At 53.9% G+C, this 14884-nt stretch overlaps 1 protein-coding gene across 1 annotated transcript in view; it reads right to left on the bottom strand.

Moving 5' to 3' along the window:
* The window catches only part of ABTB2 (ankyrin repeat and BTB domain containing 2), a 175287-nt gene that overhangs the window by 34249 nt on the left and 126154 nt on the right, over nucleotides 1–14884 (bottom strand). Inside the window, exons 2-3 of the mRNA XM_043580917.1 lie at nucleotides 12286–12432; nucleotides 5911–6124 (exon numbers count right to left, since the gene is read on the bottom strand). Coding sequence (XP_043436852.1) covers nucleotides 5911–6124; nucleotides 12286–12432 — 361 coding nt within the window. The remainder of the gene's footprint in view (nucleotides 1–5910; nucleotides 6125–12285; nucleotides 12433–14884) is intronic.

Here is a 14884-nt window from a genome sequence, read left to right on the forward strand (position 1 = left end):
AACAGTGATGGCACTTGAAAGTCACACTTTAAGAAATGTCATTCTAGGGCAATGGAGACAGCCTACTGCGGGTATCAAACATGTCATCTAAACACGTTTATGACCATTATAATGACGGGGAGGAGGGTGGGCAGCCACCATTTAATAAACACTTGCCGTGCACCAGGGGCTGAGCTACGCGCTTCACTGTATTATCTCATTTATTGCCACCTCACCTTCACCATTTCACCAATGAGGAAACTGAGGCCTAGAAACAGGAGCTGACGCTTCATACTGCTGGAAGATGGCGGAGAGAACACCTCCGGGATGACCCAAGAGGTTCCTGGAGTCTTCCTCTTCTTCCCCAGCACCTAAAACCATAGGTGAGCGACTTCCAGGGGAGTGGGTGGGACCCGTGACGGCCGACACCTTTGCTGGCTCCATCGCTTCCAAATTCTGTGCACATACCTGCTGGAAACTTCTTGACTAGCATGACACGGAACAGAGCGGCCAAGAGCTGGGCCAGACACACACTATCTGCTGCCAGGATCTCACCTGGACAAGGGTTTCGACCTGCGAGCAGGCCCTGTAGTCTCAGCAGAACTAACGCTATGCAGACTGTGTTCTCAGATGACTACCAAACTGGTCCCTCGTCCCTCCTGAGCCTGTCTGGTGGTGCAGAACCACATGCCAGGCTGCTCCAGGCTGGGGCGTCGGGGTGGATCTCGGTAGGAATGCCTCTCCTCTCAGCACCAAGGCAAACAGAGAAGAATGGCAGGGTAAGGCATCAAGGTCCAGGCATCAAGTGGGGAAGGAAAACCAGCCAATCGCAGAAAGCACTGAGCTGGATGACAGGGCCAGGGCCCTCCAGGCCACAAGCCCGGTCCGCGATTCATCCTGTACCACGACTCCTGTTCTCCGGCTCTGCCACGCCGCCCCTTTCTGTCTCTCCTAGGTACCGTGTTCTCTCCCACCGCGAGGTCTCTGTGTGCTGTTCCCTCTGCCAGGGACAAATGGTCATGCTAATAATCATAGCAGCTAACATCTGGCATTTACTGTGCCCCAGGTACTGTTCCAGAAGTGTTAGGAACGTTAACTCACTTAGACCTCACACCGTGCAAGTGACTGTAATGCCATGTCAGTGGTCTGTAGAACCCAAGCTTTGGAGGGACTGACTGCCCAAAGGCTCTGAAATCAGTGAGTGGCAAGGCCAATCTGAAAGGCATGGTGTTGAATAGCAGTCCCCTCCTCAGATAGGGCTCTGATAGCCGAGGAAATCACGACACCAGACGTTCCCAGGCTCCATCTCAAATCAGGCTGGCTAGGCTCCCACGCTCCTCCTGGCTTAGTGTCCTGAACACCAGGACACTCCCTCCACAAAGGGGCACCGTGCGGGGCTGGGGAGAGGGAAGGGGCTTAAGCAAACACACTGCCTTGTGCACACGTGGCTTGCGTCATTTCTAGTATTCCCAGATATCCCTCAAAGGCCTGGCTTTGCTGCTGCTGCTGCTGCTGCTGCCGCCAGATCAGATGCACTTGGGATTGCTACCTGCTGAGCCTGGGCCCTCCAGCCCCCAAGGTTCTGAAGCAGAAAATTAGTTCTCCTCCTGTGTACCTCAGCCCCCTCTGCACCTCGGACCGTATCTGTCTCCCTCGTGTGCTCTGCTTGATGATGCTTTTTCCCCGACATTTGCGGGCGAGCTGGCAGATCTCTTGCTGCTCCTGTGTGTCCATGCGACCTGTCTCCCCACTTCCCAGACGCTTCGTCCCCCGAGGCGTGAGGACCAAGGAGGTACCTTCCACCCAGGAGGCCATTTCAGCCAGCTCATCCCTCTGCCCCCAGGCATGACTAGCAGGGACCACACTTAGCCAGATGGCTGTCCATTCTCCTTCAGACCTCGGGGGAAGGAGGCTCCCCCATCTCCATGGGCAACCCTGGATCTCTGACAGCAAGTTCTTTCACTTTTCAAGCCCGGTCTCGGGTGATGGCATGCCCTGCAGGGCAGCAGCTGTGACTAATCCTGTGTTTGAGACCCTGCCTCGTGCCGTGCCTCGCTGGTGTCTATGATGCAAAGCTGGCGGCAAGAAAGGCACTCTGGGAGGGTGCAGGGAGGCTCTGTCTGCGAGGCTCTCCCAAGGTGGCGGGGGAAGTGTCCTGGGAATGGAGAGGCAGGTGGGGCTGGAATGGCCCCAGTGGAGGTGGCCCCCAAGGCCAAGACCCACTCGGGATTGTCTTGAGAGCTTTAGGACCAGGTCTGAGTAGCCCGGTGGGATGGCTGTAGCTTGGCACCATGAAGGGCAAGGGCTTTCGGGTCAGAGGGACCTGGTTCAAGTCCCTGCCCGGCCACTTACCAGCGGGTGCCCCTCTGGCCTCATGTCCTCATCTGTAAAATGGAGGGAATCCTGGGGCACGTGGTGGCTCAGTCAGTTAAGTGGCCGATTCGATTTCCCCTAGGGTCATGATGTGTTAGTGAGTTTGAGCCCTGTGTTGGGTTCTGTGCTGGCAGTGTGGAGCCTGCTTGGGATTCTGTCTCTCTCTCTGTTCGTCCCCAACTTGTGCTCTCTCTCTCTCAAAATAAATAAATAAACTTAAAAAAATTTTTTTTTAAATGGAGATAAAGCTAGCACCTACCTTGCTGATCTGTGGGGCAGGAAAGAAACACAAGTGGGTAGAAATGCCCTCTAGAAGGAAGAGCTGGCCGCTTTATGTGCGCTACCTCGCTTCATCTTCCCCATTTTACAGGTGAGGAGCCGGAAGTGTGGAGGGGCCCGTGTGGGAGGCTGGACCTGAGCCCAGGCCTGGGCACAAAGCCTGGGGGCTTTCCCCGGTGCCGCCGGCTCCCCGTTCCGCGCAAGCCTGCCCGAGAGTGCCTGCCCGTCCCTTGCAAAGCGCCCCGCTCGCCCACCCTGAGCTCCTATTGTTTCTGCCACTCCCTCCTCCCACCTCCCTCCTCCCACCTCCACTCCTCCCAAATCCGGAGCAGGAGCAGGGAGCTCCCGGGAACAGGGCCCCTTCTGGGGAGACACGAAAGCCCGCTGAGCAGTGCAGAGGCAGCACGTGGCCTAGCAGGGAAAGCCATGATGACCTTCACACAGGAGGGGTGAACACACGTCCCACCCTTCATCGGCATGGATGGGGTCACACAGCCCCCCTGTGGGAAGGAAGAAGGGTAATTTCCTCAGAGCAGAAATCTGAGCACAGACTTGAGTGGCACCATCAGTGTCGCCATGTGGCCAAACCCGTGCCACCAAACTGAGCTCTGGGACTACCCCACCCCCCCCATCACGCTGGCAATCAGAGACCCTGTCTGATTCTGGCTGGGCGGACGCCCCCACTCCCGACATGGGACACAGGGAGGAACTTCAAGAGTCAATGATGTGGGGGATACAGCGGGGGGAAAGACACAGACAGGCATCCCAGCCATCCCCAGACTCACAAAGCCAGGACCCTGCAAAAACTCCAGCTCCTCGTGGGCAAGGGGAGGAAGTCTCCCAGAGCTCTGGTGAGGATATCAGAGCGGCAGTGCCTCAAGGAGACGTGTGGCCCAGCCTGCAGCCGAGCGTGGGCTCAGTGGGCCCAGGAAGGGCCAGCCGGGGCCTGCCCCGTCGGCGTGGGTCCAAGTGCAGTGGGATCCACTTCAGCAGCCCAGAGCCGGGCCACCAGACAGCTGTCAGGCTGTCCGCCAGCCTGGGTATTTTTAGGGTGTCCTCCTTTTGGTGCCCAAATCTCAAACGTTTGGATACTTTTTTCCTAATTGTGGCTCCAATTTCTCATGTATCTAATAGTCATTTGAAATGATTCATGGAAAAATGCCTTAGCTACCAATTTCTTTGTGCCACAGACAGTGTGGTTTTTAAATAACAAGCTACTTAAACACACACGTGTGCACGTAACCACTGAAGCTCTGCTATCACAATTACACACAGACAACGACCCAGGTCACAGAGAAACTCTGGTGTCGTTTTAGAGCACTGGGGGCTGGGAACCGTCCCAGGGGAAAAGCCAGAGGGCAGCCACAAAGACATCCAAGGGGTTCTGGGCTCAACGCCTGCAGAGGGGCACCTCCCTGGCCTGCCCCACAGCCAACAGCCACGGTCACAGCCAGAGGGCCAAACAGCCCAGGCCAGGCCAGTGGGCCCAAAGAAGGCTCATCTTCTCCCAGCCACCTTTGCTTGGGTGACCAGGCCCAGTCCAGCGCCCTCAGGACCTCACCAAACAATAAGCAAGCTTCCCCCGCTGCAACAGTTTTTTCCTTGCCCTTTCTCCTTCCCGGCCAACTCTGGAAACCACAACAATTTCTCCACAAAGCAGAAACAGCTGGGGCTTAGGGCCTATGGTTCCACCTTCCAGCTGGGTGCTTCGTCAGGAAGCCTGGGGCCTCCACCTGCTGCCTTCTTGCTGGGTGTCAGCAGAGCGCCCTACCTCGGCCCTGCATTCTCTGTCCACCTTGAAGATAACAATGATCCAGCAATGACACCAGTCTAACAGCAGCAGTGGTAGCATTTACTGGGAATCTACTTTGTGTGTGTACGGGGTCATTACTGCCGTAGGTCTCTTGTAATGAAAGACAGTACTGTCTGTGCAGTGTTGTGAGCGGAGCTTATGTGGCCCTGGCAAGTTATCAAATCTCTCTCTGCCTCCACTTACTCATCTGTAAAATGGGGCTGTGACGCACACCCACTTCCCGTGTGTACACCAGTGAGTGTTCGCATGTAAAGTGCTCAGCACAGGGCCTAGCACACAGTAAATCCTCAGTAAATCCTCAGTAAGATAGTGTCGACTATCACCATTCAGTCCTTACAACGGCGTCATCACCACCCCTCTGTTTACAGCAGAGGCCCAAGGGGTCTGAAACCTTGCACAAAGTTCTCAGGGTCCATGAACGCAAACCACCTGACTCCTGGGCCCCTGCATTCCCAGCTCGCCGGGTTTGCCACGCGTCTGCAGGATTTCCCGTGTTTCACGGTGGCTGTTTTGAATGAAGTAGGGTGCGTTGCACCTTTGTTTTCCGTGACTGTGGGGGCACTGGAGGGGTGGGCCTGGCTGCGGAGTAGGTGTGAGAACCACAAAGTTGACAAGACCTGGTGCCACTCAAAGGCAACAGCCAGCTGGGGTGGGGGCCGGGGAGAGCAGCAGCCTTCTGTCGTCAAGGCCGCGGGTCACCTTCCTCCACCCTGCGGTATAGAGCCCCTTGGGCTCTCTCGCGCCCCAGGGTCTGCTGGGCGGTGGAATGCGTGCTGGTGGGTCTTCCTAAACCAAAGCCAGTCTTTCTCACTCCCGGGACCTTCAGGCACACAACTCTCGAGCCCATGGACAGGGCCAGCAGGGAGGCCGTGTTGGCCTCCAGGTGAGGCGCATGCCAGCATTTATGATGTTCTGGGCAAATTATAAAAAGGGATCCTCTCTAGTGAGAAAAAAATTTAAAAGCAGTCAAGACCAATTAGAAAAGGCACTCTGTCTGCAGGCAGACATGACCCTGTGCTTGTCCCCTGCCTGTGCCCTTCATTGGGTCCCCTTGTGCAGTGCCGAATGGTGGCACTCATCATGATGAAAACAGGTGACAGAGGGCCAGGTACCACCCACACACTGTCCTGCATGCTTTTTCTCGGAGCCCTGGCTCACTCCGTTCTCAGGCAGGTGTGATACCCGTTTTCATGAAAGAGGCAAAGGAATTTCAGAGAGCCCAGGAACTGAGCGACAGAGCTGGAAAATCAGAGACGGAAGCCAAAACCCATCATGAGCCTCAAAGAGCCCTGGGTGTCTCAACCCTGGGTGAAAAGCCCCATCGCACGCCAGGGCCAGGCCTTGATTCGTGTGAATCATCAGCCGCTTCCTCAGAGGCACGCAGGCTGGCACCAGTCAGTCAGCCAGCACACCGGGTAGTGCGCCCCCCCCCCCAACCTGGTGTGCAGCCCAAGAGAGACCCCTACCGCTCATTGTTCAGAGCCATCCTCGGGGGGTCCAGGTTGGGGTTCTCCATGGACTCCATCTGTGGACACCGCAGGAAGTAGTAGAGCGTGTGGAGGGCGTCGGGGGACCAGGTGACGGGCTGGGGTGGCTGACGGGCCTGGCGGGCGGGGCTGGAGCCAGGACACAGCGGGTGGCGCCCCTGCATGTGATGCATGGCACGGGAGACCAGGTCACCTGGCGGGGAGGGCAGAAGGGAGAGACAGAGAAGAAAACGTCTGAGTTCGCTGCCCACATTCCTCCAAGGCTGCTTGCAGCTAATGAGAAACCGCTCCCCTTGCCTGGGCGCCTAATTACTGTTTACCCCGGAGCCAAGAGGCGGGGGAGGTGGAAACTGTCACCCAGACACGCACAAGAGCAAGTAAGTTTTCCTTTCGCTGCGGGTTTTGCCTTAACAGCTGAACTAAAAAGCCCTGGCAGGACCGTCTTATGCTAATGCGGTTTCTTTTTCGACATCCCCACTCCCTCTAACACCCCATGGCTCTCTTTGAGCCAGGGAGTCCCAGCCTCAGACACCCAGCACCAGGGTGTGACACCAGCAGGGAGGTGACGTCCCCGGGTTGTCGTCCTGTGCAACGCCCAGGTCCTTCAGCAGGGAAGGCGCCTCCATCCCCAACATGTCAGGTAACACTGCCATCATCACCACCATTGAGTGCTCACTACATGCCGAGTGTTCGGTTTCCTACTAAAGAGCTTTCGTTCGACCCTTATGATGCTGGGGCCAAGTATTATCTCCCTTATACAGGTGAAGAAATGGAGGCTTACCTGGTAAACAAACACTTACTGACCCCCTCCAGTCCCCTGGTCACCGGGAGGCCACCATGTACAGAACTTAACCAGCCAAGGTCCTGTGGCTAGTAGATGGTAGAATCTACACTTGAATGCAGGTCTCTGACTCCAAAGACCATGAGCTGAACTGTGACCCAGACCTGACCCACTGGAGTCTGTGGGGTCCTTGGGTCCCCATATCCTGCGCTGTGTTTCTGCCCAAGTCAAGTCTTTTCAATATCCCCGCTGGCCTGGGACAGGAAATGTCCCATCATTGTGTGAGGCCACAATGCTGAGAAAGGATGGGCCAAACAGCCCCAGGCACCTGCCGGCCCCTCTGTTCCGGGAAAAGTGTCACCCTTCCATTCTCCTCTGGCCTGAGAACTCAAGGGGGGGTGGTGGGACACGACTCCCCTGTGGGCCAGCTTCCCCCCCCACCTGTGGCAGTGCCTCTGGACGAGGCCGGCCCTAAGGCGAGAAAAACAAGCAGGTTTTAACCTGGCGAAGAGAAGTGTCATTCCATGTTTGGCAGGACCAGTTCATTTATTCAATTGGTCTTCATTCTATAGCTTCTTCGAGTCTGGTTCTCTGCCCCACTGCATCCTAGCACCCTGCACAGGGTCTACCACATAAGAGGTGCTCAGCAAACATTTACAGAATAAAAAAACTAGCCTTGCGCATTCATTCCATTTCATTTCAAAATGCAGCTTCTGGGTGTGTGTGGGGGTGGGGTGGGGGGCTGCACTTAGGTCCATTAGCGGCCAAGTTCTCCTGGGACAGCCTCGGCAAGGGAAAATGACACCCCTGGAACTGGAGATCTCCACTAGGAAAGACAGCCCTGTGCCCCCACCCCCACCTCCTCCCTCCTTCCTCTCTCTGCACGTGACTCTGCTCCTCGCTGGTGCCCCCCGGAGCGGCCGAGAGCGGGGACTTGTGGACGCCCGGCTCCCATCCTCAACACTCTGCTTTCATCGGTCTGGGGGGGGACCTACGCATCCTATCTTGTAAAAGCTCCCTCGGTGAATCTAATGTCTGGTGAGGTGAGAGAATCAGCAGGTTAACAGGTGAGAGCGCAGATCCCAGAGTCAGGCACTCCGGGCTTCCACTCAGGGCTCTGGTACTTGCAACCCTGTGCCTTACGTAAGTTTCTCACCAGACCCTCCATCTCCTCATCTGTAAAATGGAATAATCGTATCTCACCTAAACATTCAGAGGATTCAAATAAATAATAAATGTGAAGCACTTAACGTCATGCTTGGCACAGAGTCCTTGGTAAAGATGAACTGTAATGCCATTATTACTACTCTTGTTCCTTTCTTCTCCAGGCCACCTCCCATGGCCTTGCTTCCAGGACTTTTTTCCACGCCATTAAGCCTTACCCCACATTTCCCAGGAGAGGAGGAGTCTGAGCCCTGCGATGCCAGCTCCCAGCCCTGCTCTCGGACTCCTGGGCGGCAGAAACTGGCACCGACAATCCTGCCTCCCAGCAGCGAGTTGCACAGCTAACTTGGCTTCAAGAAGTTGCAACCTGGCTTCCATTTCTCCAGGTCGAAATGCCATAACTTTTGGCAGGGTCACAGGACCAGGGGGGAGAAGCCAAAGAATCCCTGATTGCATCAGAGAGAGAGAAAGAGAGCGAGCGAGACCTTGTGGAAATGCTTCAAAGGCTCGACGAGGTAGAAGCCATTATCATTCATCATGTTTATGATTATTTTATTGTTACCGGTGTAGAACCCTTTCGGCAGCACATTCCCAGCCAGGATGCAGGCAAGAAAATCGAGTAAGAAAGTAAGAAGTGGAAGCAACTCTTAAGTGTTCCCTAAAGGGAAGCCAGGTACTGAGAGAGGCCTTCCAGAGGTTCGGGGGACAAAGGCAGCAGTGTGGCAGCTGGGGACGGAGGTCCCCAGACTCTCGGTCACAGGCCCAGCTGCGTGCCTTTGGTCTCTCACAGACCAAGAAGCAGATGCCTGCAGACAACTCAGATCAGGCATCTAAAAACTCACACGGCTCTGCAGCCCTCATTCACAGCCAAAGCAAACGGCTCGCTTTGGGTTACTCTCCCCAGGGTGGTTTTCCTCCCTGCTCCCTGATATTTTTTAGGCTTGAGAGTGGGGAAAACATAGATTAAATCTCATTTAATCTGCACAACCACCCCATAAGGGAGGTATTTCCAGTTTACAAATGAGGAAACAGGCTCGCGGACATTAAATGGTGGTAAGTGAACCAGCCGGGACTTAACCTGGGGACCCCGCATCCCAAACGCATGCTCTTGGTCACTGCTCCACAGGGTGGTCTGCATACTGGGACAGGTCTGCAAACTGTGTGTTACTTTTTTTTTTTTTTTACTGGATCACAACAAGTTAATTCCAGAAATTGAGAGTGAGCTTTAAAAGATTCTCAGAGTTGGGGCGCCTGGGTGGCTCAGTCTGTTAAGTGTCTGATGTTAGCTCAGGTCATGCTCTCGCAGTTAGTGAGTTCGAGCCCTGCATTGGACTCTGTGCTGACAGCTCAGAGCCTGGAGCCTGCTTTGGATTCTGTGTGTCCCTTTCTGTCTGACCCTCCCCTGCTCTCTCTCTCTCTGTCAAAAATAAACAAACATAAAAAATTTTTTAAAATAAATCTCACAGTAATTTGACAGAGTGATTATATGTCTAATAATTTTTTACAAATTGGCTTGCATTTTACATGTCTTTGATTTCATTTTTTAGACACTCATTTTCATTGTATTTTATAGCAGCTTCGGTCGGCAATTAGAGTGGGGACACAGATTCCCTGGCCTGTCACCACGGCTGATTCGAGAAGTCATGGCCCAGACTGGATGACACTCTTGATTTAGTGCAGGTGGGCACTCAGAGCTGCTTCAGAAATGCTTTTGCGCTGGAGAATCAGCTGATCCTAAGCTCAATGAAACCTCAGTCTGAAGCCCAGAAACGCCCACAAGGCACGGAAAAGCAGGCCCTCACTGCTTGCTAATCATGAGAGCCTTGGTTAGAGGTGCTACAGGTTTCTGGTCTGTCCAACCCTCATTATGAGCCATCAAATGAAAACAGCAGTAAGAGTCTGGAATGCAGCTCTGTCTTCAAAATGAGGCCTACGCCGTCTGGCTACCTTTAAAAAGAAGGTATCTCGTGTTCCCTCCCATATACATGTTGATGGGGAGAGAGGGACAGAGAGACAAGCGCCTGAGTTCTCTATGCAGCTGGACCTGACATAAGAAAGAAACTTCTAAACCCACCTGGCAGGCTGGTCCTGGCTCAAGTGCAGGGAGTTAATGCATGTTAAACCCGGGGTAAACTCTTAGGTCCAAGGAGTTCAGTGCCAAGTATCACTAGCCTCATTAAGTTCTTCAGTTTCATAAAATCTGCATTATCTGCCTCCACCTTTGTCTCCTCCCTCCTGCAGAGTGGGTTCACAAAATCCCTGGTTTCAGGGTGAGGGAGGTGGGGCGGCAGTATGGCACATGACACAGCCTGTTCAGTCGTCTGGGGAAAGATGCTATGGGGATGCTTCTTCCCTCTGCCCTGAGGAGTGGCTGGGCCAGGATGTGGACAGATCCTAGGTGAGTTTTAGGAGGCAAACACTGGACAATTCAGAACTCATTCCTCTGCACACACGCACATGTGCACACAAGCATGCACACACACACACACACACACGCACACACACACACGATGAGGCACTATTCTAATCACGGGGACACAGTACAGTGGGGACCAAAACAGAGAAAGTCTATTCTCATGAAGCCGACATTCTAGGCAGAGGAAAGAGATGATGAACTATTTACAAGTAAATAGTTACAAGTGCTTTGAAAGAACTGAAGTTCTAAGAGGGAAGATGGAGGGATGAGAAGGGGGTGCTCAGGGAAGGCCTGTCTAGTAAGGTATGATTTGGGCAGAGACTTGGAGAAAATGAAGGACAAACATATTTGGGTTTCTGGGGGGAAATGGTCACAGGCAGAGGGGACAGCTAGTGCAAAGGCCCTGGGCTGGGAGAATCCTGGCCAGGAGGCCAGGGTGGCTGGAGCACAGTTAACAGGAGTAGAGTAGTAGGCAATGAAGCCAGATCATATATTAGATCTTGGGCTATGGTGAGGATTTTGGATTTCACTGAGTGAGCTGGGAAGCAATGGGGTAGGGGGATGGAGGGATACTGAGCAGATGGGTGGTATCTGACATGGCTCTAGTTTGGGCTGAGTTGACAGGAGTGGAGGTGGCAAAAGGGCAAACTGAAACTTGGGCTGTTTATAAAAGGAAGAACCAATAGGGGCTGAATGTTAAGGGCAGGTGATGGCAAGCCCCTCCCTTGAGGAAAGTTTCTGAATGGGCTTCCCTTTGCCCGGCTGTGGACGGTAACGCCCACAGAAGCTGCCATGGTAAAAGGAAAGGATCAGACTCCAAACCTGATCTCAGCTGAGATGCTGGTGGCTGTGCCGCTAGCCACATCTAGGAAGCCCACAGCCCGAAGCAATTCGAAGGGTGGCCACTTAAGGCAGACATACCTGAGCCCACTTCCTCCAGGGTCCCGGGGCAGCTATGTACCGGCCCTGACTGCTGCGGTGCCCCCAGGAGACAGACAGCTGGAAGTCCTGCTTTCTCTCCCAGCCCTGTTATGAATCTACTCTGTGACCTTGAACCAGGCACTTTCTTTCCCGCTCTGGGAAGGGAGAGGAAGGATGGAGGGAGGAAGGGAGGAAGCTGTGTCCTGAAGAAGCAAAAATGTTGTCATTCACCATTCAGAAAGCTCAAGGAAATCAGAAATGGGAAGGGGGAGAGCAGAGTGAAACTCCATCTGTTTCCACACCATGCACTTCTGTCCCTGGATGTGGGACCGCCCACCACTGGGAGGTCCCATGGCACAGGAAGGGAGAACTAAGGAGGAGTGGGCAGTTTGATTTCTTAAATAATTGGGACGAAAGAGAGAGAGAGAGACAGAGAGAGACAGAGAGAGACACAGAGAGAGAGAGAGATCAGGAGATGAATGAGATTTCTCACCCAACACACTCTTTTCAAGCAGCTGCCAAACGGTAATGACCTAGACCAAGGCATTCCCCCGTGTCCTGCAGAGCCCTGAGATCCTAGGAGAAGCAGCCCAGGGTCACTGCAGGGCTGAGGCCACACGCCAACACAACCTCCCTTCAGCCAGAGGAGCTCTGCTTCTATCTTCCATTTTCTATACTGAGACTTCGGTGGGGGGGGGGGGGGGTGCTTTCTTTTAGGGAAGAATAACAGTTATAGATGCAGAGCATTTGGGGCCAGGCTGTAAAACACCAAGGTAGATGACAGCGTAGGAAAAGCAGGCTCCCCCTGATCGCTGCCATGCAGGAATGGTCATCTGATGTTTCAAGAGAAACCAGAAGTCCAGATTTGTCTATGATCAAGCCCACAGGCCAATCAAACCATACATGGTTGTGGGCCATGAGTTTGCACTCTCTGGCCTGGAAGGGTCCAGCTTGCAGAGAAAAGGCAGGAAGTTTGAAGGAGGAGGAAGAAGAGGAGGAGGCCAGAATCCAAAAGGTGAGCTCTTCCCCGACCTCTCCCTCAGAGCCAGCTAGACTGGGACGCCCCACTTACTCAGCTCGGAGATGCTTCCCACGCAGGTGGCCAGGAGGGACTGCTCCAGGGTCCGGAGCTCCAGCTGGGCGTATGCATCGGCTCGCTCATCGTGGCCCAGGGACCCACCATTGTAAGGACTGAAGTACGCAGGGAGAGAGAGGACGCCTGTGGGGAAATAGGCAGACAGGTAAGTTCAGGAAGTAAGCAAAGGTCCTTCCTGGGGTTGGGGGTGGGGTGTGGGGTCAGTGGGCAAATCTCAAAGCTGCACTTGAGGATATCGGACTTCTACAAAAGCCAGAACGAGGAGGGGCCCCCTTTGTAGAGGTGGTTTCTTGGCACTGGCCTCTACAAGCTCATGGGCCATACAGGAATTCATTCACTCCTGCACTTCTCCATTCACTGGATATTTACAACGCCTCCCTCGGCCCAGGCATTGTGCTCCATTCAGGATGATGGGGTGACGAAGAGACCTGGCTTTGCCTTCATGGACCTCAGGGGACGTAAATGTCCACCATGCCCACCCAAAGGGTGGGATCACCACCACCGCCCACCCCCCCCCGCCGAGTCCTCTCACGTCCTCATACTGCCCCCTTTCCTTCTTCCTGCCAAGAAGGGGACGAGGACAAACCACAGTGTAGGAGATGCTGTCTTCTCCACTCCAAGGAGGGGAAACATCCCAGCCACTGGCCAAGTTCAATTAGTGTTTTTCATTAGCACTTCAGCACCAGAGGAGAAGAGCCGTCAAAATCAATCCCAGGGGGTAACAGTCTGTACATTTCTCCAACTCACTGTGTGGCTTCTTAGAAAGCACGAGAAAAGCACGATCAGACTGGCTCAAAATTACATGTTGGTTCTCAAGAGCATGTGGCCACAGAGATTCCCAGCCTTTGGTAACTGCTGTTCCTGTGATCAATGCATCTTTGTCCAATAGCCCCCTGCACTTTTTTTTTCTTTTTTCTTTTTTTTAAAGAAAAATACCCACAGGACCGTAATCAGTCACTTTGGGGAATATCTCTTAAAATGCCTTGAGACAGCTGGAGAGCCCCTGGGATGTGGCCAGATCTGGGTTAGAATTCCCTGTCCTGCACACGGAAATGTAATGAGGATGGTGACTGCTATAGACGGTGAGCAGCGCGGTGAAGACGGGGCCTTGGAGCTGGGACGTTTGGGCTCCCGAATCTGGCTCTGTCACTTAACCAGCGGTGTGATCTCAGGCCACTTACTGCACTTCTCTGTGCCTCAGAGTCCTTGCATGTTAAGCGCAGATAAGGAGAGCACCTCCCTCACTGTGTGGCTGTGAGGACTGATGAGCTATTGGATGTCAATGTTGCACCAGCGTGTGGCTCAGAGGAAATGCTCTGTTGGGGGCTGTCGCTCTCATTTTTGCTACATGCTGGGAATGTAGGCTTAATTTTCACCTTCTAATTTATTCTTTCTAGGGGCCCCTGGGTGGCTCAGTCGGTTAAGCGTCCGACTTCGGCTCAGGTCATGATCCTGCAGTCCCGTGAGTTTGAGCCCCGCGTCGGGCTCTGTGCCGACAGCCTGGACCTTGCTTCAGATTCTGTGTCTTTCTCTCTCTCTGCCCCTCCCCAGCTTACACTCAGTCTCTCTCTCAAAGATAAACATTAAAAAATTTTTTTTTTAATTTATTCTTTCTGTAAGGTAGGCACTGCTGTCCCCATTTTAGTGGGTGACTGATGTTCAGAGAGTTTGAATAACTTGTTCAACTCCGAGGCGGAGCTAGGATTTGAATCTGGATCTGACGGGCTCTCAAATGTGTACACCTAATCCCTCTCGTAAGCTCACGTCCGACGAGCGCACCACCAAGGCTCTCCCGTGGCTGCCCCGGGTCGGTGGACTGTGCATGTGCTGATACCGCTGTATCACCACCGCCTGGTTCACCCAGGAAGCCCCCTGCTGCGTCTTGTGTGTTCCTCTCCCGTGGGGCAAACACACATGACACTCCTCCTCTGCCCGGACCCGGGCAGAGTTCTCTGACCGCTGTGCAGGTTCAGCTGACAATCAGCCCTGCCCTGCTTGCCTGCCCTTCGCCTGACCCAGCCTCCCTGCCCTCCTCTGTGCTGCCTCACTGCCCCCCTCAACCCCCCTTCAGCCCTCCGGGATGGCAGCGGCCCCTCCCATCAAATCTAGTGCTGACGCAGCAAGGCAGGGCCTCAGAGCACTTCCTCAAAGCATGCTTCCCAGTGGGAGGATGGGGAGGGCACGACTGGGCTCCCCCTATGCCCCAACCCTGTTCCCCAAAGCAGAAACTCTCCCTGACAGCTGAGTGCCCAAACACATTAGGGAGAGCTGGCTCTGAGCATTAAAACAAGTAAAATGAAAGGGAATCTGCACCCCTTCCAACACACACACACACACACACACACACACACACACACACACACACACTCTATAAGCTCTAACCCACAGACAGCCCAAACATTTGGGAGAGTTTCCACACATCTATGGGTCCTGTGCAGGCTGTGTTCCCCTCCCTTCTTCATTATTAATCTACAGAAACAACACTGGGGACATGTGGATCAAATTTACAGTGCTTAGGGCAAGGGAATAGGAAATTCAGCCGATTTGTCAAAGGATTCCCAGGGAGAAATATTAT

This window comes from Prionailurus bengalensis, chromosome D1 (assembly GCF_016509475.1).
Source record: "Prionailurus bengalensis isolate Pbe53 chromosome D1, Fcat_Pben_1.1_paternal_pri, whole genome shotgun sequence".
In the NCBI taxonomy this organism is placed as follows: Eukaryota; Metazoa; Chordata; class Mammalia; order Carnivora; family Felidae; genus Prionailurus; species Prionailurus bengalensis.